The following is a 26,454-nucleotide window of genomic DNA, read 5'->3' as shown; positions in this document are numbered from 1 at the left end:
CAGTTAAAACAATACTAAAATAAAAATCATGTTATCCTAAGAGGTGCTGGGCCTGAAAATATTTAAGACTTGCCAAACCTTTGACTAAAAATCTCTTCTCAGATGTCTCTTCCAGTACTTAAAAAAAAAATCAGCAACCCCAAACAAAAACCAACCTTAAAACACCACCATCACATACAAAACAAAACACCTGTGACATTTTATCTAGCATTCAAGTCATGAAGAGATATGAAAAGTTAAGGTCATAAGATGAGGAAAATAAGATGCCCTTTGCTGACTGTTGTTTTGTTATGTTACTGATCTCTGCCCTGTTCTCTATTATCTTCTATATTATCAAGAAAATTACTTTGTTCTTCATTACTGGGCTTCTGGCATTTTTGCTCTGTACAAATTGAGAAATATTCTTTCACTCCCAAGAGCTGCTGTTATGGAATATGCCAAGCAAAGAGGGCATCATGCTACTGAAACACAGCTTTTCTAATACCAGAGCTACTGCAAAATTGCAGTTCTATGTGCATGTATCCATGTTCTAACCAACTTTGAATAGTTTAACTTTATACAATCACAATTTCAAATATTGCCAAGCATTGTACAACCAAAGGGAACTTTGACCTTTTAAAGTTAAGCAGCTCCTCAACCCTGAAGTTGTAACACTGCCAATGCTATCAGCAGCTGGTTTGCCTCACCCTCACCTTGATGATCAAACAAGGAATCAGCAGCAGTTGACTTATTTGAAGGCGCTTGAGTGATTGGCTTGAGGAATGTTCTGTAACCCTTTAAAATAGATGCCATGAAACGGAGAAAAGCTTCCTGGATCTCCATCTCGAGTTCTGTCATCTTCTTCTGCCAGGAGAAATCTGCCTCAATAGGAGTCATCTCCACTGCAGAGCCTTCCTGAGTTTTCCTGTGTACTAGCAATGAGCAACACATACAATCCTACATTAAAATTCAGTGCATTCAAACAGGTAACTTTTGCAAGATGGTGAAGAAGGATTTTTCTTTTTTCTACTTGCCCATATTCAGAAGTGACAAACACTAGAAATCCTGTAATTATTTTCCAATTGATCTGGCCCATATAAAAGGCAGGTTACCTCAAGAGCTGATTATGTGTTTTTCTAACTCTTCCAGCCCTCCAGGACAGGAAACAATGAGGAGGATCTCAGCTGAGTCAATGTTACCACATACCCAAGTGAACATAGTCTTTCAGTAATGTATCAACGCAAACACAAAGGACCATGTTTTCCCTGTTCTGAAGATTGCATATCTAGAAAGAAAGGACCTAAAACTATTTTCCTAATCAAAATTCTAACATTTTAGTGCACCAAGGGGTAGAAACTAGTAGATGACATTCAGAGTTTACTCTTGCACTCTTAAAAAAACAGTGGAAGGTACTGCTGAAAATTATAGTTCCACACTTTCTATTATAACAAAAATATGAATTACTGTAATATAAATATTTATGTATAAATATAAAAAATATTATAGCATATCTATTATAATATTGCCAAAACAGAAAAACTATCTATCTTAAAAAGACCACTGGTTCTGCACAAGTTAAAATTAGGAAGTAGTCCTAAATTAGGTAGACTGCATGACATACGCTGCTCATAAAACCAGAAGAAAAGTTGAGGTTTTCTAACAAATGAAATAAAGGCTATCTGAAAAAAAAATTATAGAAACTTGAGGCAAGAACACCTACCTCTTAATTAATGCACTTTTCTGTTTCTATAATCTATAAATTTTGTATATCTTGTATACCTAATCATTGTCTCCTTCTCTGTAATGATGCAATCTAACATACCCTGACAGCTTAACTTAAAGAGCCTATCTACAATCAGAAAGAAGCAATACCTGAAAACTGTTAGGTCAGCTATAACTTTGCTCTTACCTGTCCAAGTCATTAGGCTGAAGATGGCCAGTTTGTCTTTTTTTTTTTTTTGACAAAATACTTTGTCAAAATTTAGTTACTCAATCATTTTTGTAGAAAAGTCAGTATCTGAGATATTCAGCAGTATCTGCACAATAGCTGAGATATTCAACATTATTTTACTCATACCCCCATTTCCTCTACTACTTTCGATCAGAACAGTGAATATTGTTTTAGGTTGAGATCCAAACAAGCTTTAGCTGAATCTTTGTCTAAATATAATTTAATCATGAGTAAAGGCTAAAAAAAGCTCAAATTTTAAGAAGTCACAGGAAAGAAAATAGAAGTCTAATAAAATAATTCACACCATATATGATAGAAGAAAGTCCTTACATTTATATACTAATTATAATTAAAGACTTGTAGGTGTGTATAAGAAAAGGTAGTAGCTTTGTTTGAATATTTACTTCCTCTGTTTTAGACAGTTTCTGTTCTTACCCCTTCCCATTTTATATATTTCACCTGCTGCCAGCTGTGGGTGCAGTTTCTTTAAGGTGCTAAGCAGACTTTTACATGGCTTCTTAGGAAACTGCTTCCAGTTGGTGCTCTTCTTATCATCTGATCTAAAACACATGGAAGGGAAAAAAGGATATATCAAATACAGTCCATATAAAAAAGAATAGCTTCCACAGCCCTAAGTTGCTTCATTTTCAGGATGTAGTAACTAAAAAAAAGAAATTATTTTGAAAAGAAATCTTGTCACTGTCCCTATTTGTCAAAAATTAAAAAAACAGGAGTGACATCACTCAGAATTTCATTTCCTCAGACACAGAACAGTAAATATTGAGATATGAGTAGAGTTTTCTCCAGTCTGTAAGGAGGATCTGCATTAATATTTGATTTAGACTTTTTAGTTGAAGTTTCACTTAGCTGATTTCCCTTTCAGAATTTTTATCAATCTTGCTAATATAATTTAAGCACACTAATCTGTATGTGATTACTATGCAAAGTCTATACTACCATAAACTTGCCATACTGCTACTGATACAAATAAAGGCAGTTTGAAATACAACATGAACTTGTTACTGCAAAATGCTGGAAGACCAGTCTGGTAGCTTTATGGTCATGTGGTACACTGTAACATGTCTATGGCAACTCAGTTCCAGCTTCAAGGCTAGCAGGAACTACGTAGATTGGGAATTCAGTTCAGAGTTTGAAAATTATGTGGCTGATTAAGCAATGGAGTAAGTTGGCCTAAAGGGATGCTCATCTTTGTTAAAAGGACAAAGGGTACAATTGACAGACCTTGTTTCAGCGGTTGGATACAAAGAGAGAGAGAGTAGGGAGTAAATCCTGAGAACTCCTATGCCTTTTTCTGGAAGGCAGAAGGTGGGGAAGAATTGCTGTAACAGGGAGTACAATACACCTTACGGCCACAAGTCTTAATCAGTTATTACCATCTGAGCTGATGCTGTCACTGCTTGTTTTGCACTTTGCATAAGCGAAATGTTTGTTCAATTATTATTTGCTCAACTGGCATCGACACAGAAATATCTTAGGAAAGAAGCCAAAGGAGTTAAAGTAAAAATGCACACTTTTGGATGCCTTTGCCCATTTTTTTCCCCCACCATAATGGCATGCCTATAAACACTGTATGTGTTACTGTTCCAAAAATGCAAAGAAAAAAATCCTGCTCTACAAATAAAACAAACTCTCAAATCTTTGCCCTAAAAAGGCTACTTTCCTTAACCAGCTTGCAATGTTACTTTCACAGAGATAGTTGAAAACATCCCAGAAAAGGCATTAAGGAAGATGTTGAATGAATAAAAGGCCTTCAGTATTTTTTGGCAGTAAATAAATCTTCAGTCTGTCATAAGGAAGATAGCAGCAAACTTGCTCTAGAAAGACACTAGACAGACAGACTGATGTACTGGAAAATAAAGAGAGGCAGAAACAGACGTGCATAAAATAAAACAGATAAAAATAGAATGGGGAAAAAACCCGACATTAATCTTTACTCACTAATAACGTTAGTATTTTAGAATTCTGTATTATCTTCAACACAAAGTGCTTTATGGAGATTTGGTTTTACCCACACATCTCCAAAATTGAAAAACATCCTCATTTCCAGGTTAAAAAAGTTTTATAATGCGGGTACCAACTTCTCACATTTACCCAAGTGAAATGTTACAGATGCAAATTCCTCTGGAAGTCAAATAAGTGGTACAGATGAGATAGATACAAAATGGGCAGCAAAAAAGAAGACAACCAGTTGACTATTGAAACAGAAATGGACTTATAAGACAGTAAAGGAAAAGGTGCAAAAATCTTTCCAGTTGAGTTTCTCATAAGAGGTCAGCCACTGGTAGATTTTTAGTTCAGTAACCAATCCCAGTAAGGCTGGTACTTGGTCTTTCTAACAGGCATCCCAACAGAATCTTGACATCCTTATCTCCCTTCTAAATCCCCTGTTTCTATCTCCTTCATTTTTCTGCAACCCAGTCTTCAACTTCCATTCTACTTCTGAACAAAAACATTCAGGTATTTTTCAGTGCAAATATCTTCATATAAACAAGTTATCTTCCTTGAATTTCTTCAATACATTCTTCTTTCACAACACCTATTATAATTATTCTTTTGGTGGCATAATACTTTGATATACAGTGATGAAAATGCTTTTTGCAGTGGTTTTAATGGGGACCTAGGGGAAGGAGAAAAAAACAAATAAAAAATAAACACAATCTACCCCATTGTTTACTATTTCCTTTGATGCTACTAATAAAACATTTGCTTCAGTAGAGGAAGGATCCTTTTGATACAATGAAAATCAAGAAAGTATTCAACTGACCCATAAATTAAATGATTAATTCTAACTCAAGTTAGTAAAAACAAAAGTCAAGAGTTAAAAACTGACATGAGATGAAGTAAAACTGTATTTTCACAGAGGAAAAATTGTGCATTTTATTTAGTGATGTTCACCCTCATCTTGAACTAGCTTAGATGCCTCTTTCTATTTATGATCTGATTAATTTAAAATGGAAAGGTAATTCATAAAGTTACTAAATCAAGCACCTGAAACAACTGAATTTTCAATTCAGTTATTTGTACTCTCATTTAGATATACTACAAAGAAAACAAATGAGTTACTCTGAATTAGCCTCTCCTCAAGAAGGTGTGAAGAAACTATTAATGAAACACCTTCAATTTAAGAAAAGCTTTAAAACCATCATAATTAAGTGAAAATATTTTAGATTTAATCTAGTCAAGACACAAAATTTTGCTCGATTGATCTCACCAAAAATTTCACCTTTGTAACTTGAGAAACATTTCTTTATTACCACTAACATGAAGTGCCCCAAGTGCAAGACAGCATCAAAAGCTGTCATGAAGGGTCCTGAAGCGCTTGTGTTCATACCAAATCACTGAACACAGGGAAACCAAATGCAAAAGTAGTAGGTCAAGCTGAAAATATAAGAAATGGTGGGGCAGAAAAAAAACCCCAAAACAACTCTTCTTCCTCTTTTCTAGCTTTTGTCCCATGTCCCTAATAAGCCGTACTAGAAGTAGAAAACCAGACCAGAATACGCTACCATCATTACTAAATTTATAGCAACACCTGCATCACATTTTTATAGGCAGCACCAAGTGCTGGCCCTTGATTTTGTGAGTTATAATTTGCTATGAAGCATTAGAGATGGAAAAAAGAACAGAGGGCAGTAAAAAAAAAAAAAAAAAAGAAAAGAAAAAAGAACCACATTCAATAAAATAGTGTTTAATAGTTTTATCTCCTGAGCATTTCAGCAATCTCTCCATCTACAGATAAATGTAAAAACTCCACAGAACTTACATGTACACCATGTTTGTGTCTAAGTCAATGCACACAATATCCTGTGGTGGATCGTACAGATCAAAGTATCGTGAATCAACTCCAACAATAAATGGAACAGGTGCACTGAGTACGGTGGCCAGAGACAAAGGACAGAGGGGGATATATGGACATTGCCACTGAAATGGAAATATCATCTGAAGGAAAAATTAAATTAAATCAATGCATTAAAACAAGACAACAGATACTGTACAATAAAAAAGAAGACACATGCAGCAAGTTGAAATGAAATTGCTAAAAGCCTTATAACACTGTACAGAAAAGAGTTTTCAAGTTTGACCACTTATTTACAGCACATCTAACATCTCTTAGTCATCTACACAAAAACAATGATTATTCTAATAGTTGTAATAATAAGACATGCTGGGGCACTTTATCTAAATGCTGTTGCTGGGAAAAATGATCATTTAGTGCATCAATCATTTTAACTTAAAAAAAGCCTTATCACAACTGTGGAGTTTGAGCCGATTTCTCTCACTGCTGTACAGAACACTTTGTACTTACAGCTACTACAGCTTCAGCAACTCCTGTCAACACAGCTGGTCTAAGAGAATGGAGGAGGATCTTGCCTTCTAGTAATACAAAGAGTAACAGAGTGGCACAGTTTTCCGGTCCAAGATTCATGAGCAGAGTGCTAAAGTTTGCCCCACTAAGGGGTGGGTGAAAAGGGGGAAGAGAATAAGAATGTTACAGGATTAAAAAAAAAGTGACTACTACCAAACTTTTGACAACTGTTTGAGACCAACTAGTTGAATGGTGCTAATATTGCCACACATCAAATATCTACCTATCTATCTAATAGCTATCACCTCAATATGAGACTTTTACTGCCACAAAAAACCCTAGATTCAAATTCTATTGCTAAAGAAACGTATGCTATACCATGCTACTGCTGAGTTTGTGTTGTTCATGGTGCGCACTCTCATATATGCACAGATATCTTATCTTCCTAACAGTAAAACAGATCTAACTGGTTAATAACTAATCCAAGCACAAATAACACCAGAAGTTTCAGATGATGGGTTACCTCAGGCAAAAATCATGAACTAGAGCATCCAATTGATCTTAGAATCACAGTATCAAATTCTAATACTAGTCAAGTAAAATTAATCCATCATTCTGATAGCAACAAGACTTCAGTTTCTACAGTTTAGACTCCATTTCATTTGTTTGGACTGTAGATATTTAGGAATTGTAATGACATCTGTAAGAACACAGGGGTGTAAAATCTGTCCTTAGAAAAGTGTTTACATGTTACTTTGCAGTTTGATGGCTGGCTGCAATTTTTCACTTAAGAGGCTGTGTCACAGATGTGATTAAACATGGGATTCTTCTGCATACAGAGTATTATATAATAATGTTTAAGGAGGGGAATAAAAAAAAAAAGGGAAAATATTTTGGTTTTTAACTTAAACCAAAAACCAACAAAACCATCCAACCAAACCCCCACGTCACAATCATAGGGAGCTCCAGCCCAGAAGATGCAGGCAGTACCCACAGAGACTGCATCAACCTTCAAGAACAAATACCAATTTTTAGGTATAATTTTGAATTTCCGAAACGTTTGCACACTTGTGCATTGACTGATTTCACATAACTGCTTATGTAAATATCTCTCTTGGGTCCAGAAAGGGAAAAAGCCAAGATAACAAACAGTCTATCTATGCTATTAAAAAAAAAATTTGCTTACTACACAGGTTCTGAAAATACAAGATATTTAAATACATATTTTTTTTCCCCTCACAGCCTGCTGCTTCTTTCTTCAGAGTTCAGAGAATGGCAATTCATCTTTATTTCAGGATAATTATTGATATTATTCTTCCACAAGGGACAGGTCTATATCAAAAAGACAACACTGTATAATATTATAAATGCATACCGAGCTTTCTGTTTGTAAGATCTAACAATATTGCAGTCATGTTTGGATTCCTTCTATAACTTATTCCTATTTGCCCCTGAATTTTTCAAGTGGCATACATTTAAAGCATTAATAACGATACCTTAGTGGCAATGGGGTAGAAACTGGCTGAGACAGTATTAATGCATCATGGGCAGAAAGCTGAAACACATAAAGTAGTATGTGATTGATATGGACAACTCCAAAGTTAATACAGTATAATATTCCAATACAAATGTATATCCATAGTCTCATAAACTGCCTGGCAGACAGACTCACAATGTCATGCAAGAGACAGAAATCAGTGACAATCTTCGGGACTTGTGTTCATTAGGTCAACAGAGCTTGTATTAGTCACTGAAATTATTCTCAGAAGTTACAGGAAACTGTCTGTGACTCAGTGTTGAACACGTAAGTGCTGCTAGGTGATTAAACAGAGAAGCACAAGAGACAGTACCCTGGGGGACTAACCTTTGACCCACATAGTGGGTGCAAAAGTGAGAGACAGAAAACAAACCACCCCCCCACTGAGGTAATGCAAATGGTGCCTATAAAATAAAAGGGTAATATATGCCAGAAATTTCAAAAGTTCAAGTAAGATGCTGCTGCCACCCACACCACCTGAAGTCTGAAATAGTTTCCTTTGCTAAGTTAACCCAGGTTTATATCAGTGAAAGAGAAGGTCAACCCATCTATCTCCTCCCCTCTCCCTTCTAGCAGATGGGTATTCAAAGGTGCGTAAAAAGCCTAAAGGAAGAAAACAGGCTTTCAAAAGCAAGAAAGAGGGTCTGCCATTATTGTAATTAAAAATGGAAGCAAATGTTTTTCTTACCTGCACAAGAATTCTTGGCCTTTGTGGTGAAGGGAAAGGTATATTGTGCATAAAATGGGATATGTGCCTGAAAAGAAGACAAGATGTTAGAAAACCAGCACCGGGGACTAATTAGGGTCTGACAACAATGTTTAGCATATTTTGGAATTACTATGGTACTATGTTTTAGAAAGGCTGTTGAGATTTATTTACTGTTTTGATAAGTTTAAAAGTCTATTTATGCAAACTGAAACAAAGAAGCTCCACTCACATTTCATGCGTGAAAATTAGTACCAGCAGCTTCAGATGTGTATGCAAAAGATAAGAACACACTGGCATTTAGGCAAGCCATTTAAAATCCCAGGCAGCCTAACCCCATTCTACAGAGTTTCTAATGAGACTTAGCTAAGAGAAACTATATCCTTCACTACCAGATGTCTAATACAGTTTCGAAGGTAACATCATATTTCAGCAAACTTTTAGGACCATGAAAAGCATCCTCTACAGAGTTTACACACACACAAGCTGCATTAGTTGCAGTGCTTGGAAACAGACAGATATTAATTGCTGAAGCACAGAGTCCCTGAGCTTGTATTTATTAACCTAAAATGCAGGACTGCAAACATTAGCATGTATCTTATATCTCAGCCATTTTCTGTGTTTGATGTAGTTAAGCGAAAGGTAAACAGGCGTGACATATTCTAACAGAAAAGCCATAGTAAAATCCAGTTCACTACTATTAAACAGAAGCAGCAATAATTTCTATCAGTACAAGATAAGCTACACAGTGCAAGCAAGAAGATGGAGCAAACATACCAACTAAGTAAGTGTGACATGTATAAATCACATGACTTCTTGAGTCGATATAACTACCTGCCCACATTAACTTGAAAAATGTTTTACATACTTTTCAATGGGAAGAGGATGAGGTCCAGAGACAGAGAGTTTGTAGATGAACATAAGAAATTTTCGAAATGCTTCAAAGAAAGGCCAGTGTGAGAGAAGGCAGATGCATTTGTTGGAATTGATGGACTTGGAAGTAACCACTTTCCTCTCTACAGCTGTCAGGAGACCCAGCTGCAATTGTTGTTTTTCTGTTAGCAGCTCCCGAGGATAAGGCTCATAAAACTGAATAGCAGCACCATAAACCTAAAAGATGAAGAAAAACAGCTGAGCAGACCCAGTATTTAACAGGAGATTGGGTTAGAACTTTTGAAGCATCCTTAAGTCTTTGGTGTTTGCACACGCACTATAGTGCGTTTGCTGGTAGCTTGTGAAATGAATTTTCATTTACATAACATACACGAAGTACCCTTATAAATGAAATACTTTGGACTCTTGTGCCCCTCTTCCTCTTTTTCACTGAACTTTCCTCAAAAGAGTATTCATACTTAGTAAATTGAAAGGGAAGGAACCAAGCTGCATGCTGTGACAAAACCCTATCCATTAACCCTTATGGTCAAAAAAAAAAACCCTCATGAAATGCTTGTGTTCAGTAAATTCCCCTATCATTACCACACTAAACAATAAAATAATTTTAGCTTTGACTTTGCTCATTTTATCAAGTTAAACAGCTACTGAACTTTTCTAATATTCTTTCCTTATTTGTCAGTTTCATAATCAACTGAATTATTCTTGCAGGCTTAGCAAAAGGAGAACAAGGAAAGATGGATATGACTGTATACATTCTCTCTGAGAAAAATACTGGCAGGTACTGCATTCCTCCTTGCAAAAGAAGTATTAATATATTGGAGAAAGACTTTTTTTGTTGTTTGGAAATGGAGAAGTATATAAATTTCCCTGGTAGGGGACTGAGGCAGAGTGGAAGTTGAGTTGTTATGACTAACAGAGCCAAACTGCTGTTTATTAGTCACAGACAGCTAATTGGTCATTACAATCACTTATTCCCTCATGCAGTTCACACACACACAGAGACACAGTTGGCAAGCTGAAGCAACAGCTGGGAGACCAACTCCCAACAAGGGCTCCCTTGCTTCATCAGGTGTACCTATAATCCTGTATTTTCTGTCTGTGTATAGCAGACACTGCCTTCTCACATGTGGGCTGAGTCATGCAACACATTTTTGGTGCCCGTGCATGCTAGTAGCCTTACACAGATTTGGCAGACAGCTGGTGTTCTGAATCGTAGAATCACAGAATCATAGAATTGTTTAGGTTGGAAAAGACCTTTAAGATCATCAAGTCCAACCATTAACCTAACACTACCAACTCCACCACTAAACCAATTCAGGGTAGAGTAGTAATTAATCTCATGGTTCCTGGCTTGGTGGCTGGATTATTTTTAATGAAGGTAAAATCAGAATAGAATCATTAAGGTTGGAAAGGATCTCTAAGATCATCAGTCCAACCATCAACCCAACATCACCATGCCCACTAAACCATGTCCCAAAGTGCCACATCTACCCATTTTTTGAACACCAGGGATGGTGACTCCACCACCTCTCTGGGCAGACTGTTCCAATGCTTGACAACCCTTTCCGTAAAGAAATTTTTCCTAATTTCCAATATAAACCTCCCCTGGTGCAGCTTGAGCCCATTTCCTCTCATCCTATCGCTAACTACTTGGGACAAGAGACCAACACCCACCTCAGTACAACCTCCTTTCAGGCAGTTGTAGAGAGTGATAAGGTCTCCCCTCAGCCTCCTCTTCTCCAGGCTAAACAATACCAGTTCCCTCAGCCGCTCCTCATAAGGCCTGTGCTCCAGACCCTTCACCAGCCTTGTTGCCCTTCTCTGAACATGCTCCAGCACCTCAGTGTCTTTCTTGTACCGAAGGCCCCAAAACTGGACACAGTATTCCAGGTGCGGCCTCACCAGTGCCAAGTACAGGGGGATGATCACCTCCCTGCTCCTGCTGGCCACACTATTCCTGATACAAGCCAGGGAGCTATTGGCCTTCTTGGCCACCTGGGCACACTGATGGCTCATGTTCAGTGGACTGTCAACCAACACCCCCGGGTCCTTTTCAGCCAGGCAGCTTTCCAGCCACTCTTCCCCAAGCCTGTACCGTTGCATGGGGTTGTTGTGACCCAAGTGCAGGACCCAGCACTTGGCCTTGTTAAGCCTCATACAGTTGACCTCGGCCCATCAGTCCAGACTGTCCAGGTCCCTCTGCAGGGCCATCCTACCCTCCAGCAGATTGACACTCCCACCCAGTTTGGTGTCATCTGCAAACTTACTGAGGGCGCACTCCATCCCCTCATCCAGACGGTTGATAAAGATATTAAACAAGACTGGCCCCAAAACAGAGCCCTGGGGAACACCACTTGTGACCGGTCACCACCTGGATTTAACTTCATCCATCACAACTCTCTGGGCTTGCCCAAATCTATCACTTCATGTGAATTCAGAAGGATCACTGGTCTCAGGAGCTCATCAGTTCTTCAGAGCCTTTCACATGCTACCTCTCAGCACATACTTTTCCTTTCCCCCCGCCCTGCTGTTTTCTGGTAACTATTTTCCTATTCAGGCACATAGATACCTACAGAGCCCAATTACACAAATTCACACAGAAGTGGCTTTTAAGGTAACCACAGGAAAAACGTAACAACTTAAACACTGCCAACACATGTGGTAACTGAACATCTCTTCAACATGTAGGCTACATTTTCATTCCCAGAAACTTATTACTTGAAAGAATAGGGAAATTGATGCGCTGTGAGTTTTGGTTTTGTTAAGTGTATGATTCAGCTTACATGGGACTAAACACCACATACTTTTCCAGATACTTCCTGTTTTGGTTTACTTCCATCTTATATGAAGACTTAAGAAACACAATTTTATCAGGGAAGTATTCAACATTTATTTTGTAGTATTTCTCAAATACAGAAGAAACAATGCCTATTTATCTCCATAGCAGCCATTTGAACTAAAAGCAAAAATTAGTCACAGTGTGGAGCCATACCTTTTCTGCAGAAGAGCAGGTCAGTACAAATGTTGAGAACACTGGTAGTGGGTATTTCGTTTGAGAGTCCCAGCACTCAATAGTAGCTCCCATAGGAAGGCAGAAGAGAGGTACAGATTCCGACAGTGGGAATGACTCATAGTTCTCTTGAGGATATCTGAAAATTAAGCCTTGAGAATGGGAGAAGGAGAAGTGAGCACATTCGTTCTGCAAGCCCTAAATAATGTAAGCAGTGTATTTTCTACAATATACAGCAAAGTCTGTTGGTTATCAGGACTTTATAACTGAAGATTATATCTGCAGAAGAAGAAAGTCTCTGATTTGACAGTAAGACCAAGTCATCCAAGTAACAACAATTTAAAAAATGTGTATGAATACTGAAGCATTCCCTTTTGATAACTGCTCAAAAACCAGTACATAGTGAAAACTAATTAGTGAAGATTTTTACTCTAAACCAGTTGGGAATTACCTGTGCTATTTTGTTAAGTGTATGATTCAGCTTACATGGGACTAAACACCACATACTTTTCCAGATACTTCCTGTTTTGGTTTACTTCCATCTTATATGAAGACTTAAGAAACACAATTTTATCAGGGAAGTATTCAACATTTATTTTGTAGTATTTCTCAAATACAGAAGAAACAATGCCTATTTATCTCCATAGCAGCCATTTGAACTAAAAGCAAAAATTAGTCACAGTGTGGAGCCATACCTTTTCTGCAGAAGAGCAGAAAGGGCAAGCGAACCATTTCCTTGCCCACTGTGACCCCCCAGCTGCCTCTGCACAATAGGTATGAGGCTCTAGACATGGAGGACCAGTCAGTGGACGATGTGGGCGTTGATCCATCTACACCCGAAGAGTTGCCAAGACCACAAAGACCTACCCCCCATATTACTACCACCTCAACAAGGAAGAAAAGACGGGTCATAGTCATAGGAGACTCCCTCCTGAGGGGAACAGAGGGTCCAATATGCCGGCTGGACCCTCCTCATAGGGAAGTCTGCTCCCTGCCAGGAGCCCAGGTCAGAGATATCACCAGGGGACTTCCCAGCCTGGTACGGCCCTCAGACCACTACCCCTTACTACTCTTCCACATGGGTGGTGACGAAGTTGCAGTGCGTAGCCCAAGGGTGATTAAGAGAGACTTCAGGGCCTTAGGACGCTTAGTGAGGGAATCGGGGGCACAGGTCATCTTTTCCTCCCTCCTTCCAGTTGTGGGAGGTGACATTGGTAGGAACAGGCGGATCCACTCTCTTAACACATGGCTCTGAGGCTGGTGCCACCGTCACAACCTTGGGTTCTTCGACAATGGGACGGCCTACATGGCACCAGGCTTGCTGGCAAGAAATGGGAGCCACCTTTCTCAAAGGGGAAAGAGGGTCTTTGCACAGGAGCTTGCGGGGCTCATTGACAGGGCTTTAAAATAGATGTGAAGGGGGAGGGGGAACGTACCAGGCTTGCCTGTGACAAGCTGTGGGATGGTATGCAATGGTTAGAGGGACAGGGTGCTACTATGAGCCCTCAACCTGTTGCACAGAGGCATGATGGGGACACTGCAGCACAGCTGAAGTCTGGCAGAGATGAGCCAGGGGCTCCTGAGATAGTTAGAGCTCACAAGGAAACCTTCGTGAAACACCCCGAGGGAAACAAGAGATGTTCCACTAAGAAGGTGACACAGCCAACAGCCCAGATGAAATGCCTCTACGCGAACACATGCAGCATGGGGAACAAACAGGAGGAGCTGGAAGCTGCTGTGCTACTAGACAGCTACGACCTGATTGCCATAACCGAAACCTGGTGGGACAAATCCCACAACTGGAATGTGGCTATTGATGGCTACAGGCTCTTCAGAAGGGACAGGCGAGGAAGGAGGGGCGGAGGCGTTGCCCTCTATGTAAAGAAATCAATACAGTGTGAAGAGCTGTCCCTGAAGAATAGCCACAGGCAGGTCGAAAGCTTATGGGTAAGAGTCAGAGACAGAGGCAACAAAGGGAACCTTGTGGTTGGTGTCTACTGCAGGCCGCCTGATCAAGGGGAGCCTGCTGACGAAGCCTTCTTCCTCCAGCTCCAGGAGGCTTCGTGCTTGCACACTCTTGTCCTGCTGGGGGACTTCAACCACCCCGACATTTGCTGGAAAAGTAACACAGCAAGCTGTAGGCAATCCAGGAGATTCCTGGAATGCATAGACAACAACTTCCTAAGCCAGGTAATAGACACACCTACCCAAGGGGATGCAATACTGGATCTGATGGTCACCAATGCAACTGAGCTCATCGATGATGTCAAGACTGGAGGCAGCTTGGGCTGCAGTAATCACGCATTGGTGGAGTTCACGCTCCTGAGGGACATGGGAAAAGCGAGGAGTAGAGTCAGGACCCTAAATTTTAGGAAAGCAAACTTCCAGCTCTTCAAGGAGTTAGTCAGAAGGACCCCCTGGGAAACACTCCTCAGGGACAGGGGAGTGGAACAGAGTTGGCAGATCTTTAAGGACACCTTCCATAGAGCACAAGAGCTATCAGTCCCCAAGTGTAAAAAAATCAGGCAAGGAAGGGAAGAGACCAGCATGGCTGAGTCGAGACCTGATGGTCAAACTAAAGAGTAAGAGGGAACTGCACAGGCAGTGGAAGCAGGGACAGGTGTCCTGGGGGAAATACAGGGAAACGCCCTGGTTGTGTAGGGAGGAGGTGAAGAAGGCCAAGGTGAGGATGGAGCTGAATTTGGCAAGGGATGTAAAGAATAAGAAGGGCTTCTACAGGTATATCAACCAGAAAAGGAAGGTTAAAGAAAGCGTACCCTCCTTGATGAACAAGAAAGGTGAACTTGTATCAACAGACGAGGAGAAGGCTGAGGTACTCAACAACTTCTTTGCCTCGGTCTTCACTGGCAACCTCTCTCCTCACCCCTCCCAAATCGAGGGACCAAAAGATGGGGACCAGGGGGGTAAAGCCCCTCCCACTGTAAGGGAAGATCAGGTTCGAGACCACCTGAAGAACCTCAGCGTACACAAGTCTATGGGACCTGATGAGATGCATCCCAGAGTCCTGAGGGAATTGGCTGATGTAGTTGCCAAACCACTCCCCATGATATTTGAAAAGTCATGACAGTCTGGTGAAGTCCCTGCTGACTGGAAAAAGGGGAATGTTGTGCCCATTTTTAAAAAGGGAAGAAAGGAAGACCCTGGGAACTATCGACCTGTCAGCCTCACCTCTGTGCCTGGGAAGATCATGGAACAGATCCTCCTAGAAGATACGCTCAAGCACATGGAGGACAGGGAAGTGATTCGAGACAGCCAGCACGGATTCACCAAGGGCAAGTCCTGCCTGACCAACCTAGTGGCTTTCTGTCAAGGAGTGACTGCATCAGTGGACAAGGGAAAAGCAATGGATGTCATCTACTGGGATTTCTGTAAAGCGTTCGACACAGTCCCCCACAACATCCTTGTCTCTAAATTGGAGAGATATGGGTTTCATGGGTGGACTGTTCGGTGGATAAGGAATTGGCTGGATGGTCGCATCCAGAGGGTCATCATCAATGGCTCGATGGCCACATGGAGACCGGTGACAAGTAGGGTCCCTCAGCAGTCCGTACTGGGACTGGTGCTATTTAACATCTTCATCAATGACATAGACAGTGGGATCAAGTGCACCCTCAGCAACTTTGCAGATGACACCAAGCTGAGTTGTGCCGTTGACACACCAGGAGGACGAGAGGTCATCCAGAGGGACCTGGACAAGCTGGAGAGGTGGGCCTGTATGAATCTCATGAGGTTCAACAAGGCCAAGTGCAAGGTCCTGCACCTGGGACGGGGCAACCCCTGATATCAGTACAGGTTGGGGGATGAAGGGATTGAGAGCAGCCCTGCGGAGAAGGACTTGGGAGTACTGGTGGATGAAAAGCTGGACATGAGCCAACAATGTGCGCCTGCAGCCCAGAAAGCCAACCGTATCCTGGGCTGCATCAAAAGAAGCATGGCCAGCAGGTCGAGGGAGGTGATTCTGCCCCTCTACGCTGCTCTGGTGAGACCTCACCTGGAGTACTGCGTCCAGCTCTGGAGCCCTCAGCACAGGAAAGACATGGACCTGTTGAAGCAGGTCCAGAGGAGGGCCACCAAAATGATCTGAGGGTTGGAGCACCTCTCCTGCGAGAACAGGCTGAGAGAGTTGGGGTTGTTCAGCCTACAGAAGAGAAGGCTGCGAGGAGACCTTATAGCAGCCTTCCAGTACTTAGAAGGGGCCTCCAGGAAAGATGGGGAGAATCTTTTTAACAAGGCGTGTTGTGACAGGACAAGGAATAATGGATTTAAACTAAAGAAGAATAGATTTATACTGGATATAAGAAAGAAATTTTTTACAATGAGGGTGGTGAAGCACTGGAACAGGTTGCCCAGAGAGGTGGTGGAGGCCCCATCCCTGGCAACATTCAAGGCCAGGTTGGACGGGGCTCTGAGCAACCTGATCCAGTTAAAGCTGTCCCTGCTCAGTGCAGGGGGGTTGGGCTAGATGACCTCTAAAGGTCCCTTCCAACCCAAAGCATTCTATGATTCTATGATTTTATGAAATGTGCCATTGGAATAGATCTTATTACAAAGAAATTCCTATGAAGAAAGCAATAATTTATCTACTGTAAGAACAGCAGCAATACCTCCATTGAAAATAGGATGAACTAGCTGCCTGTCCACATTTTCTGCTCATCAGTCAATATGTTCAATTTAAACAAATAGTTTATTCAGTTTTCAGAAATATATCTAACTCTTGCTAGTAGAAAATAGGCACACAAGCATTGGTTTACTATTGCTGTTCATCTAGCTTATTTTATGATACACTGACTTCATTATCTATGCTTTCCACTTCTGCTTGGTAGTTTACTCCTTTCAAAGGAATTTGGTGCACCTAGTGCTCAGCACAAACTCTTTTGAAAGTTTTTCTGGAATTCTTCAGAAAAAAAGATAATAATCTGTAGCAATGCATTAAAAAACTTATAAAAGCCAGACTTAAAAGAAAAGACTTTTTGTCTTATTGCTCAGAATATTTTTCACTCTCCTCAAATAAGAAACAAGTGAATAGTTGTGGAACTGAAGGGAAGAAACACATTTAACTTTCAAATTAAACAAAAGATGTTGCATTAGCTGCGAGACATAAAAAGAAATACGAGTAAGGTTGAATGGAATTTTTAATTACTCCTTCTCCATCATCACCAACACAAGAAATATGAAGTCTTTTGTTACATCTGAAATGCTTGCTAAGCTTTCCACTAAAGCTCCTAAATTACCAAACCTGTCATGATAAGAAGTAAATGAATACAGAACAATGCTATTCCTTTTAAGGATTTTTTTTTTTTTTCCCTGGGAAAAAATGAGGAGAGCAAAGAAGGCATTACAGGAGTTGATTTCAACTGACATGCTCTATGAACAGAATCCTGACATAACAGCACTTCAGCTTTTAAAATTATTATTTGATTTCAACAAGGCATTTGAATCCTTCTGTTAGCATGTTTAGACAGTCTGCTTCTAAAATTACTTACCAGCTTTATATGCTAAAGAGTTAGAAGCTGGCACGGACTTCTTGTAACAAAGGTATACACTGGAACCCCACTGGAAGACACAAGTTTCATCTTAGATCCAGCAAAGATGAAAACAGGCAGCAGAGAAATCAAGTATAAACATTTGAATATACTCCCACTTACAAACAAAGAAGACATTTAAATAAAAAGCGTTACCGAATAAAATGACTGGTTGGCTGCTGAGTGCATGTAAATCATGAAATTAAGAATTCACCCTTCTCACATTTTTTAGAGATTACAGGATTTACATAAAATAAATCACACCACCACACTACTGTTTGACTTATTCCAACAGGAGAACAGGGAAAAGTGAAGCAGATCATTTGCAGCTTCACATTTTCTTGGTTATTTAAAAGGAGACTCTTATGGGAACCTCATCAGTGGAAATGAAACTCTAAACATCATCATTTGAAGCTTTTATCACATTTCCATAAACTGGTTATTTACATAGTGGTTATGCAGTTTGTCTAAACACACTCTACCATTTGAAAAAACCAACTTATTTCAGCCTGAGTAAACTAAATGCAAAACAGACTAAATAAAAGCAAACTGATCGGAAAAAAGAGTACATGAGGAAACTATAAGCAGTAATTACCATTCTTACATGTCTTAGTAATATAGGCATTATTAGTAACTAAGAAAAAAGCATTTGTGATTCATCCCAAGTGTCAGCATCACCAAGGTGCGGGGCGGGTAATTATAAAAAAAAGAAAAAAATTTCCATCACGCTACTCCTAAATAGCACCTAGACATGAATATGCAATCTGAAGTAGTGAGCAATCAGTATGAAGAAGCAATTCCTAACACCAAAGGAAAACAGACCAACAAAACCTACAAAACTGAAGTCTCAGACATGGTATATAGAATGAAAGAATGATGGTGTAGTGATAGAACACAATTACAACAGCACTAAGAAGAGTTCAAAGAGCTACTCCTTCGGGTTTGTTTGTTTGTTGGGGGGGAGGAAAGAGGGAGGGAAGAAGGGAGAAGAGAGGGACGAGAGGCTGAAGCTTTTAAATACTCACCATACCACAATTTAAATTCTTATCAACTTTGCAGAATGTATGAGGAGGAGTTTCTCCTTTGCTGGTAACAATAACACAGATATCCGTCACTGCCAATGAATTTTGAGGTCGTATTGGAGGAGCCCTTCGATATGTGATAAAGATCCGTTGAGAAGAAGCTGAACTGTTGTTAACATTAGCGCAACGGCCATAAGGAGTAGCTTGAATCACCTCGCAGCCTGATATGATGCGTTCCTTCCCTTCATATAGAACTCTGCAGACAGGAAGGAAGCAAAACATTATGCACATTCAAATATCTATGAAGTTACTTGGACAAATTCACAGAAACTGTCCATCCGTTAGCACCTTATGTCATCACTGCAACATTCTAATGTGCATTTTATATATTGCTTTTGTCATGCATGATTTGAGGCAAAGGAACTGTTCAGAAATATTTAAATACTATAAGAAATCTCTGTGGGAACAAATCAGAGTTACAGAAAAACATAATCAAGCCAAACTGAAAAGCATTTAGTTATAGAATTAGTAGGAATGCTACACTATCCATGAAAATTAAATACGAAGGAAACTTTAAATTGCTTGCACACATGATACTGTACTATATAGAAATAATAGAAATTATTTCCATCACTAAAATGTCTGGAAAGTCATTTCAAGCTTGCCTTTTTTTTTTTTAAAGAATGTTGTTGGACAAATACAACAGAAGAGAGGAGTCTGCTTCCTAGACGAATTTTCACAGGAAAAAACCCCGAACCCAGTATGTTATTCCTTAAGGGAAAGGGGGGGGGGGGAGGAGACAAAATAATACTCCATTCCACAGAAAAGGAAGAAATAAATAATAACTACAGTTGACTGTACTCCTAGAAAGAAGACTATATCTTACATGGCTATACAGCAATATTCACATGGTACCTGGATTTTTTAGCGAAATCACTAGTTTAGATCACCATATTCATTGCAAAAAAAGAAAGATCCTTCACAGCAGCTAAATGAGCTAAAATTTTACACTCTGATCTTCCCCAAACATAAAGCTATTAGGAAGTGACCGTGAGAAGAAATGTGGAAGTCAAACCATATATTACTGCATACTTTTAATGCACAGATGCTTCGATAGGGCAAGCTCTCCCATTTGACACCCAAATAAACAATGGTTCCATTTGCTCGATTCTCTGCAGTATGTACAGAGTACTTGCCACCTTCAAATGAGTGGTCATCTTTACAATACACGGCAAGATTTAGGATAAAGGTAACACATTAAAACTTTGTATTTTGTGACCTGCAGCTTCCCACATGTAGTCCATCACAACTTTACTTTAAAGTAAAAAATAACCAGGCAGTATATCTTATACTGTCCCAAAATACCCTTGCTAAACGTTTTGACAGACTATGAGTAAGTATGTATTTGAAAACTTGAAAAAGTCATGTGCATAAGCTGAAAAAAGTCTTTTTCCAGATCCAACAATTCTCAGAACTTTCAAAAAGATCTATACCATTAAACTTCCCAAATTACTTAAATCATATACTACTGTCCATCTTTAAACTGGAATATGCAAATATTACTGCTTATACTGATTCCACAGAACAAACATGTGTCTTGTCATAGTGTTGAGGATATATGTGAACTACAGTCCTAGAATACTTCAATAAAGCAAAGAAATCACATGAGTTAGGAGTATATTGATGTAGCTACCAGGCTGCCATATAAATTTATTCAGCTAGTTCATGGAGGATAATATTCATGCCTTCAACAAGGGTTTCTGTTGTAAAGAGTCTGATCATCACACTTTTGCTACATTTACAAGAATGTGTAATCTCAGGTTCAAAACGAGCCTAATACCAGTATTTCCAAGTTGCAAGATTAGTTTTAATATACTACCTACTGGTTCAAGATACGTATAGAGAAAGTACATGCTATTCGAATCACTTCTAAACTAAATAATATTCTGGAAGAACATATATTTTGCTCTTTTTATTAGCTTACCTACTTCATAAAGTTAAAAAAAAAAAAAACCAAACCAAAACCAAAACACCAAACACAAACCCAACAACTACAATGGCAGCAGCTCTCAGGCCACATTCATTGTGCCTGAAGAGTTTACATGAACCCTTCACATCACTGCCTCACATTAATCAGAAGAGAATATTAGCAGAGCAGTCTCCAATGGAAGTTTCAGTTCAGTTTTATTTCAATTTCAGGTATTTTAAATAAAATCCAAGAATTTAAAGTTATTCCAGAAACATTTGTCAGATGACAGCTTTTGAGAAGGAAAACTATATTAATCAGACAACTCCAGCAGTTCAATTTAATAGGTTTACAACTATTCTCAGAAAGATAGTTAAAGATTGAAGAATTTCTCAGTTGTGCAAATACTTCTAAGAGGTAAGGGGCTGACCAGTGTTCAGGACTGTAACAGTGGGGTCACCTCCTATCAAAACCAGGAAGAAAATGAAAGCAGCTCTCACCCTTACATATATACCAGCAGAAGTATTATTAAAACCACACCATTTCCTGACCTCATGCACAGTACTGAATTTAAGAAAAGAAGCAAACAGAAGAAACCACCAGCCATGGATCAGTCAAATTAAACAACGATTTTAATAATTCAGACAAAAACATTCAGAAGTGATGTATGAAATATTTAACATGATACCCTGTACATACAAAATCCTCCCTGAGAGAGTAAGTTTACTCCTACTTGTTTCAACTTCCCAGTGTCTGCCTTTGATCAATTAGTACTTACCAGGGTAAGAGTTGTTTCCTGCTTCTATGAGCTTATACTTTGGCCTTGATCCTAAGTACACCTTATTTGCTACATTATTCTATCAACTTCAACACAGTTTCACTTCAAGCAAAATGTAACCTCCAGCTTCCTCTAGGTGTTAGGTCCTTTCTTTGCAAGAAAGGCCAAAAAATCTTGTTATCTCTCTGTAAGGCTGTTTCACATTGTACATGGAAGTTGTCTTGTGACCAGTTTTACTGTTTAAAGGTATACTTCAATACATCAGATAACAGAGTTTAGAAAAGACAAATACTACCTTCTTGCAGCTGTTGAGTTAAAAAACCTTAAACCACAGCAAACTCTGCTTCTGGAAAACCATTTCAAAATAGGCAGTCTGTTGCAAATTGCATTGTGTGGGGCTGCTCTCCAGCTTAACTCCTCTAGGTCCAACCACATTTCTGCCTCTCACAGTTCTTATGCAAAATAACTCTTCATAACAACTCTTCCTACCTCATTTAAGAGAAGACAGTATGCAAGCACTGAGTAATAAAGGAACTAAAACAAATACACTAGGCAGTAGGAGGGTCAGAGGAGAAGCGTTGGGTCAAGCAGCGGGAAAAAGATTGACTTATCTTTTATTTCTACTGCCACCACTACTATTATTTGTGTAAACATACAAGTGATTAGTTTCATTGTTATTACCCTAAGCTGTTCCAAACACCCAACTGCACAATGCAAGTTACCTAACTTTTGTGTTATTCAGTAATACAAGAACCTCTGTTTCAGGCAAGAAGTCTGATGTTCTTTCCCTGGTCCCTTCTACAAATTACAAAACCGTTACAAATTACAAAACCGCTTAACACTTAAAAAGCATTTTTCTGACAGGTTTTCTTCCATTTAAGAAACAAGTGCTGGAGCTCTCCAATATTCCTAACTCAAGTGTAAAACAAAGAGAGGTGAGATCTTGTTTCAAAGTCTCACTGCACCTAAACTGAAACACATCTCAAAATCTGTTTCTGGAACATCAGCAAAAATATTGGTTAGGAAAGCAACAAAATGACTAGTAGCTGAATTGTTTATAGACACATAAGACTAAAATACTAAATTTTGCAGCTATATGTAGCAGAAGGACCTTAGAGATCTCTTGCCCTAGGATCAAACGTTTATTCTTCCAATTAAAACCAGCCTCAGCAAATGCAACATCCAGAGGCACGGCACATGGCCTAACTATATGCAAGTAAGCACCTGCAGCAGGAAGTCACTCTAGCAGCTTACAGACCCTTCAACTTACGAACCAGTGGAAGAATAGGAAGGAAAGAGGATGGAAGGCATAGAAATACAGAACGCAAGGACAATGGCAGAGAATCAGTACAGCATACCCCCATCTCCCCCTTCCTCCAAACAGCATTTGTTTAATTAGTTTCCCTAAAAATAGCCCTGAAAGAAATACACACACACAAACATTTATCAAGAATGATCTGAATGCCTGGACTACAAGATAACTCAACTTTATATATATATATATAAAAACAACCTTGACACAAGACTATGTATTTGACCCTTTCAAGGAATATACTCTTCCTCTACCTAGTAAGTCCACTCAGCATGTCAGCTGACTTAATGGATATTTAAGTCTCAAAGATAAAATATTCTTTCATACTTAGCTCTTCAATTAAAAGACTAGAGAACAGCATGCACATAGCTGCAAAAGAGCAGGAACAGCAGAGAGAAAACATTCATATGCATCATTGCTCAGAGAGAAAAGCCTGCCATGATTTGTTAGGTGTGACACCCTAACTAGATCTGTGTAAAACAAAATATAGCATAAATACTACTTGCCAAATTGCCACAGTTTTGCACCAATAGTTATAAAAAGAGTCTCTATTAGGGAAGCCCTTAGCCAACTATTTGCCTATTTTCCTTACCAGGTATTCCCTATGAAATCTATCCAAGCATTCAAGTTCCTAAAATTTTGGGACACATGAAAATAAACATGTGCTAGCAGAGTCACTTCCATAAGGCACACACCTAGGCTGATGGTGTAGGAATCCCTTTGAGGAATCACTCCCTTTTGAAATTCTTCCTTCTGCTAAAATTTACTGAAGTTTGACATATCCTTCAAAGAATAACGTCATACTGCAATTCTACACAGTCAAATCCCCCCATTGGAGTAGTTATCTCATCTTGCAGTGTCAGTCACACACATGGGAAAAACTATTTTACAAATAACAATTTCACTGAAGATTATTAGAATATAGTTTAGGTGATCAAGATGAACTGAAATTAGAATGTACCAGGTTAATTACACAACTTGAACTATAATCCTTAGAGCACAGACCTTCCCATGTAAATAATTTCATTACTAAGCTTACACTGTCAGTTTCTTCCTGACTTGACTCTACTTGTCAGTTGGCACTCAAACTGCAGGTCAAAAGCAGGGTATGTAGGCATTGTGCCTGATGTGCTTAAGCTTATAAACCAAATTAACTAACCTTGTTATAGCTTACATACGGATGCATGTTTTTTACTTTAGTCTTTACTATTTATTTAAAAACTAAATAAGGAAAAACACACACATTCCTTATTTTGCCATCATTGTAACAGTTCCCCCCACCCATGCTCCACTTTCTCCTTCTCATTACATCCCCAGTAATTCTACAATGTCCTTACCCAAACCAGAAAAGTGTTATATAGAGCAATTTAGACAATACTGTAGTGCTGCATCAGTTATTACAGATTGACCACTACCTCAATATGCTAGTAGCACAGACTATAATATTCACCACCTTAAGATCTTTGGCAATTTTGTGATCTTGGTCCTGAATACTTACATTAAGTCAGTGTCCTGTAAGTTAGCTCAGAGCTTCCCTGCCAAGTTGCCCCCTGCATTTGTTAAGCACTGAACTTAAAGCACTGGCTACATCTAAGGTTTTCAAACACAGTACTAATAACTCTTTCGGAACTTATACCTCAGACAACAAAAAGCGTGTTTTTTGTAATACAAGCATGATTAGAGTTACCAAGAGACTAAATAATCCAGTGTTTGCAGCCAATCATGTCAGAACTTGTAAGCAACCTCACAAATACTCTGATGTGACAGTAAAGCAGGCTACAAGATTCTAGGTAGGTGGATAATTTTAAGACCTTTATCTCAGTGTCCTGCTATTTTTAAGTGGTATCTTTTACCTTAAGCATTAAAGTGAATTCCACAAACTGCTAATTTTTGTCTTCTGAAGTCACTACTTTCAGATTAAGCATGTTATATTTTTGGACTTGCACTATACCTTTTCTATAAATTAATTTTGTACTATTCTCTCACTTTTCACGAAACTGCAGCAGAGAACTTCATTTCTCATATTTGATTTGCTCCATCTATCTCTATCTCTCACATCTTTTTAAGTTAAAACATTATCATTCATTTTAAAAAGACAAGTTCACTAGAAGACTGACACTTCTTTCAACTTATTTCAGAAAGAAAATACTACACAGATACACACAATAAGCAGTATAGATTCAAAGACCATATCCTTTTAAAAGTTTTCTCACATCTGTTTTCATCATCATCTATGAAGAGTAACATTTGATCATTAGTGAAGGAGGAACTAAATTGTTATAGAAATCTCACCCGATGTCAGTAAGAGGTGGTTTGTCCCGGCCTCTCTTGTAGCAAAGAAAAAGTTCAGGACTCTTTAGACTTCCATAGTTTAAGTTGGCTTGAAGGGCTGTAGGGGTGGCTTCAACACAGGTGTAACCCTCTGGGACAGTTTCACCAGCTGATTTAATTATCACAGCAATGTCAGTAATTGGAGCCTTTGGACCAGATGACTTTGTTTCATGTCGGCTTATTTCTTGGTCCAGAAGGGTTGCAGTATCTGTATCTGTGAGCCCTGCCACTACAAAATAGTCGGCCACTCGTGGACCTTTGTCTTCTATCATGGTTATGTCAGTACTTCCTGGGAAAAATAAAGAGAGAGAAATCAAACACTCTGCTTTCAAGCTAAACCCCTTCCCTCAACAAGTATGAGGATTTAAAACCTTAAAAGAAATTTTTGCAAATAAAAAATATCCTATATAGAGATTTCATGAAAATTCTAGGGAAACTCCAGAACAAGCTTTGATTTCTGCTGTCCGAAAAGATAGTATTGTAGGTAATCGGATTTCAGTTTTAGCACTGTAACAGTCATGTTTTAGCACAAGGTATTTTAAGTGAGATAAAGAAGAACTCAAAGCTCCTAACACAGCAGCTACACAGAAAACTGCTTGGCTTTAGCTATTAGAACATTCAAGATCTTTGCAGACTATAAATTAATGCAGGTACCCCTGACTCAAAGGATCTATATTTTTCTGCCGCTTAGTGAGTAATTTGACTACAGAGTTGTGCTGCCTTTTTTCTTTTTTTTTTTTTTTTTTCTCTCAGAGAACAATTCCAAGTATGGGCTCATTAGTTTATCTTCTGCACATTTCGTCCATTTTGTTTCATAATCTAGACCTAACAGTGCAGTCTTGAGACATTCAGCTGGCAACTGTAACATCTGGAAGCCATTTACAAAAATCACACATCCAAACCCACATTTCATCAGCTGATCAGGCAGTACACATCACTGCTCAGCTGCACATTCCAGATCTGGAAAGAGTTGTTCTCCCAACGCCAGTGATGTTCACTAAGCATATGATTTTGAAGAGGTGAAATGCAAGTTTCTATTTAAGAGCAAAACTAGTTGACAGACTATGCTCAAATATCACAAGTTCAATTTCAAGTACC

The 26,454-nt window shown here is 39.1% G+C and overlaps 1 protein-coding gene across 10 annotated transcripts in view; it reads right to left on the bottom strand.

Moving 5' to 3' along the window:
• DENND4C (DENN domain containing 4C) overlaps positions 1 to 25,628 on the bottom strand; it is a 55,280-nt gene extending 29,652 nt beyond the window's left edge. For 7 of the 10 annotated variants that reach the window (XM_075727147.1, XM_075727152.1, XM_075727148.1 and 4 more), the window contains exons 1-11: positions 25,318 to 25,628; positions 18,973 to 19,225; positions 17,909 to 17,978; positions 12,387 to 12,556; positions 9,369 to 9,610; positions 8,483 to 8,549; positions 7,754 to 7,812; positions 6,258 to 6,402; positions 5,715 to 5,890; positions 2,390 to 2,490; positions 693 to 911 (exon numbers count right to left, since the gene is read on the bottom strand). In XM_075727147.1, coding sequence (XP_075583262.1) covers positions 693 to 911; positions 2,390 to 2,490; positions 5,715 to 5,890; positions 6,258 to 6,402; positions 7,754 to 7,812; positions 8,483 to 8,549; positions 9,369 to 9,610; positions 12,387 to 12,556; positions 17,909 to 17,978; positions 18,973 to 19,225; positions 25,318 to 25,628 — 1,813 coding nt within the window. The remainder of the gene's footprint in view (positions 1 to 692; positions 912 to 2,389; positions 2,491 to 5,714; positions 5,891 to 6,257; positions 6,403 to 7,753; positions 7,813 to 8,482; positions 8,550 to 9,368; positions 9,611 to 12,386; positions 12,557 to 17,908; positions 17,979 to 18,972; positions 19,226 to 25,317) is intronic. The other 3 variants (XM_075727153.1, XM_075727156.1, XM_075727157.1) reach the window with 3 other exon arrangements.
• Positions 25,629 to 26,454: the final 826 nt, after the last annotated feature.

The sequence above is a fragment of the Pelecanus crispus genome, chromosome Z (assembly GCF_030463565.1).
Source record: "Pelecanus crispus isolate bPelCri1 chromosome Z, bPelCri1.pri, whole genome shotgun sequence".
Classification (NCBI taxonomy): Eukaryota; Metazoa; Chordata; class Aves; order Pelecaniformes; family Pelecanidae; genus Pelecanus; species Pelecanus crispus.
The sequence above is the reverse complement of the archived record's forward strand: the minus strand, read 5'-3'. Positions and strand labels throughout refer to the sequence as shown.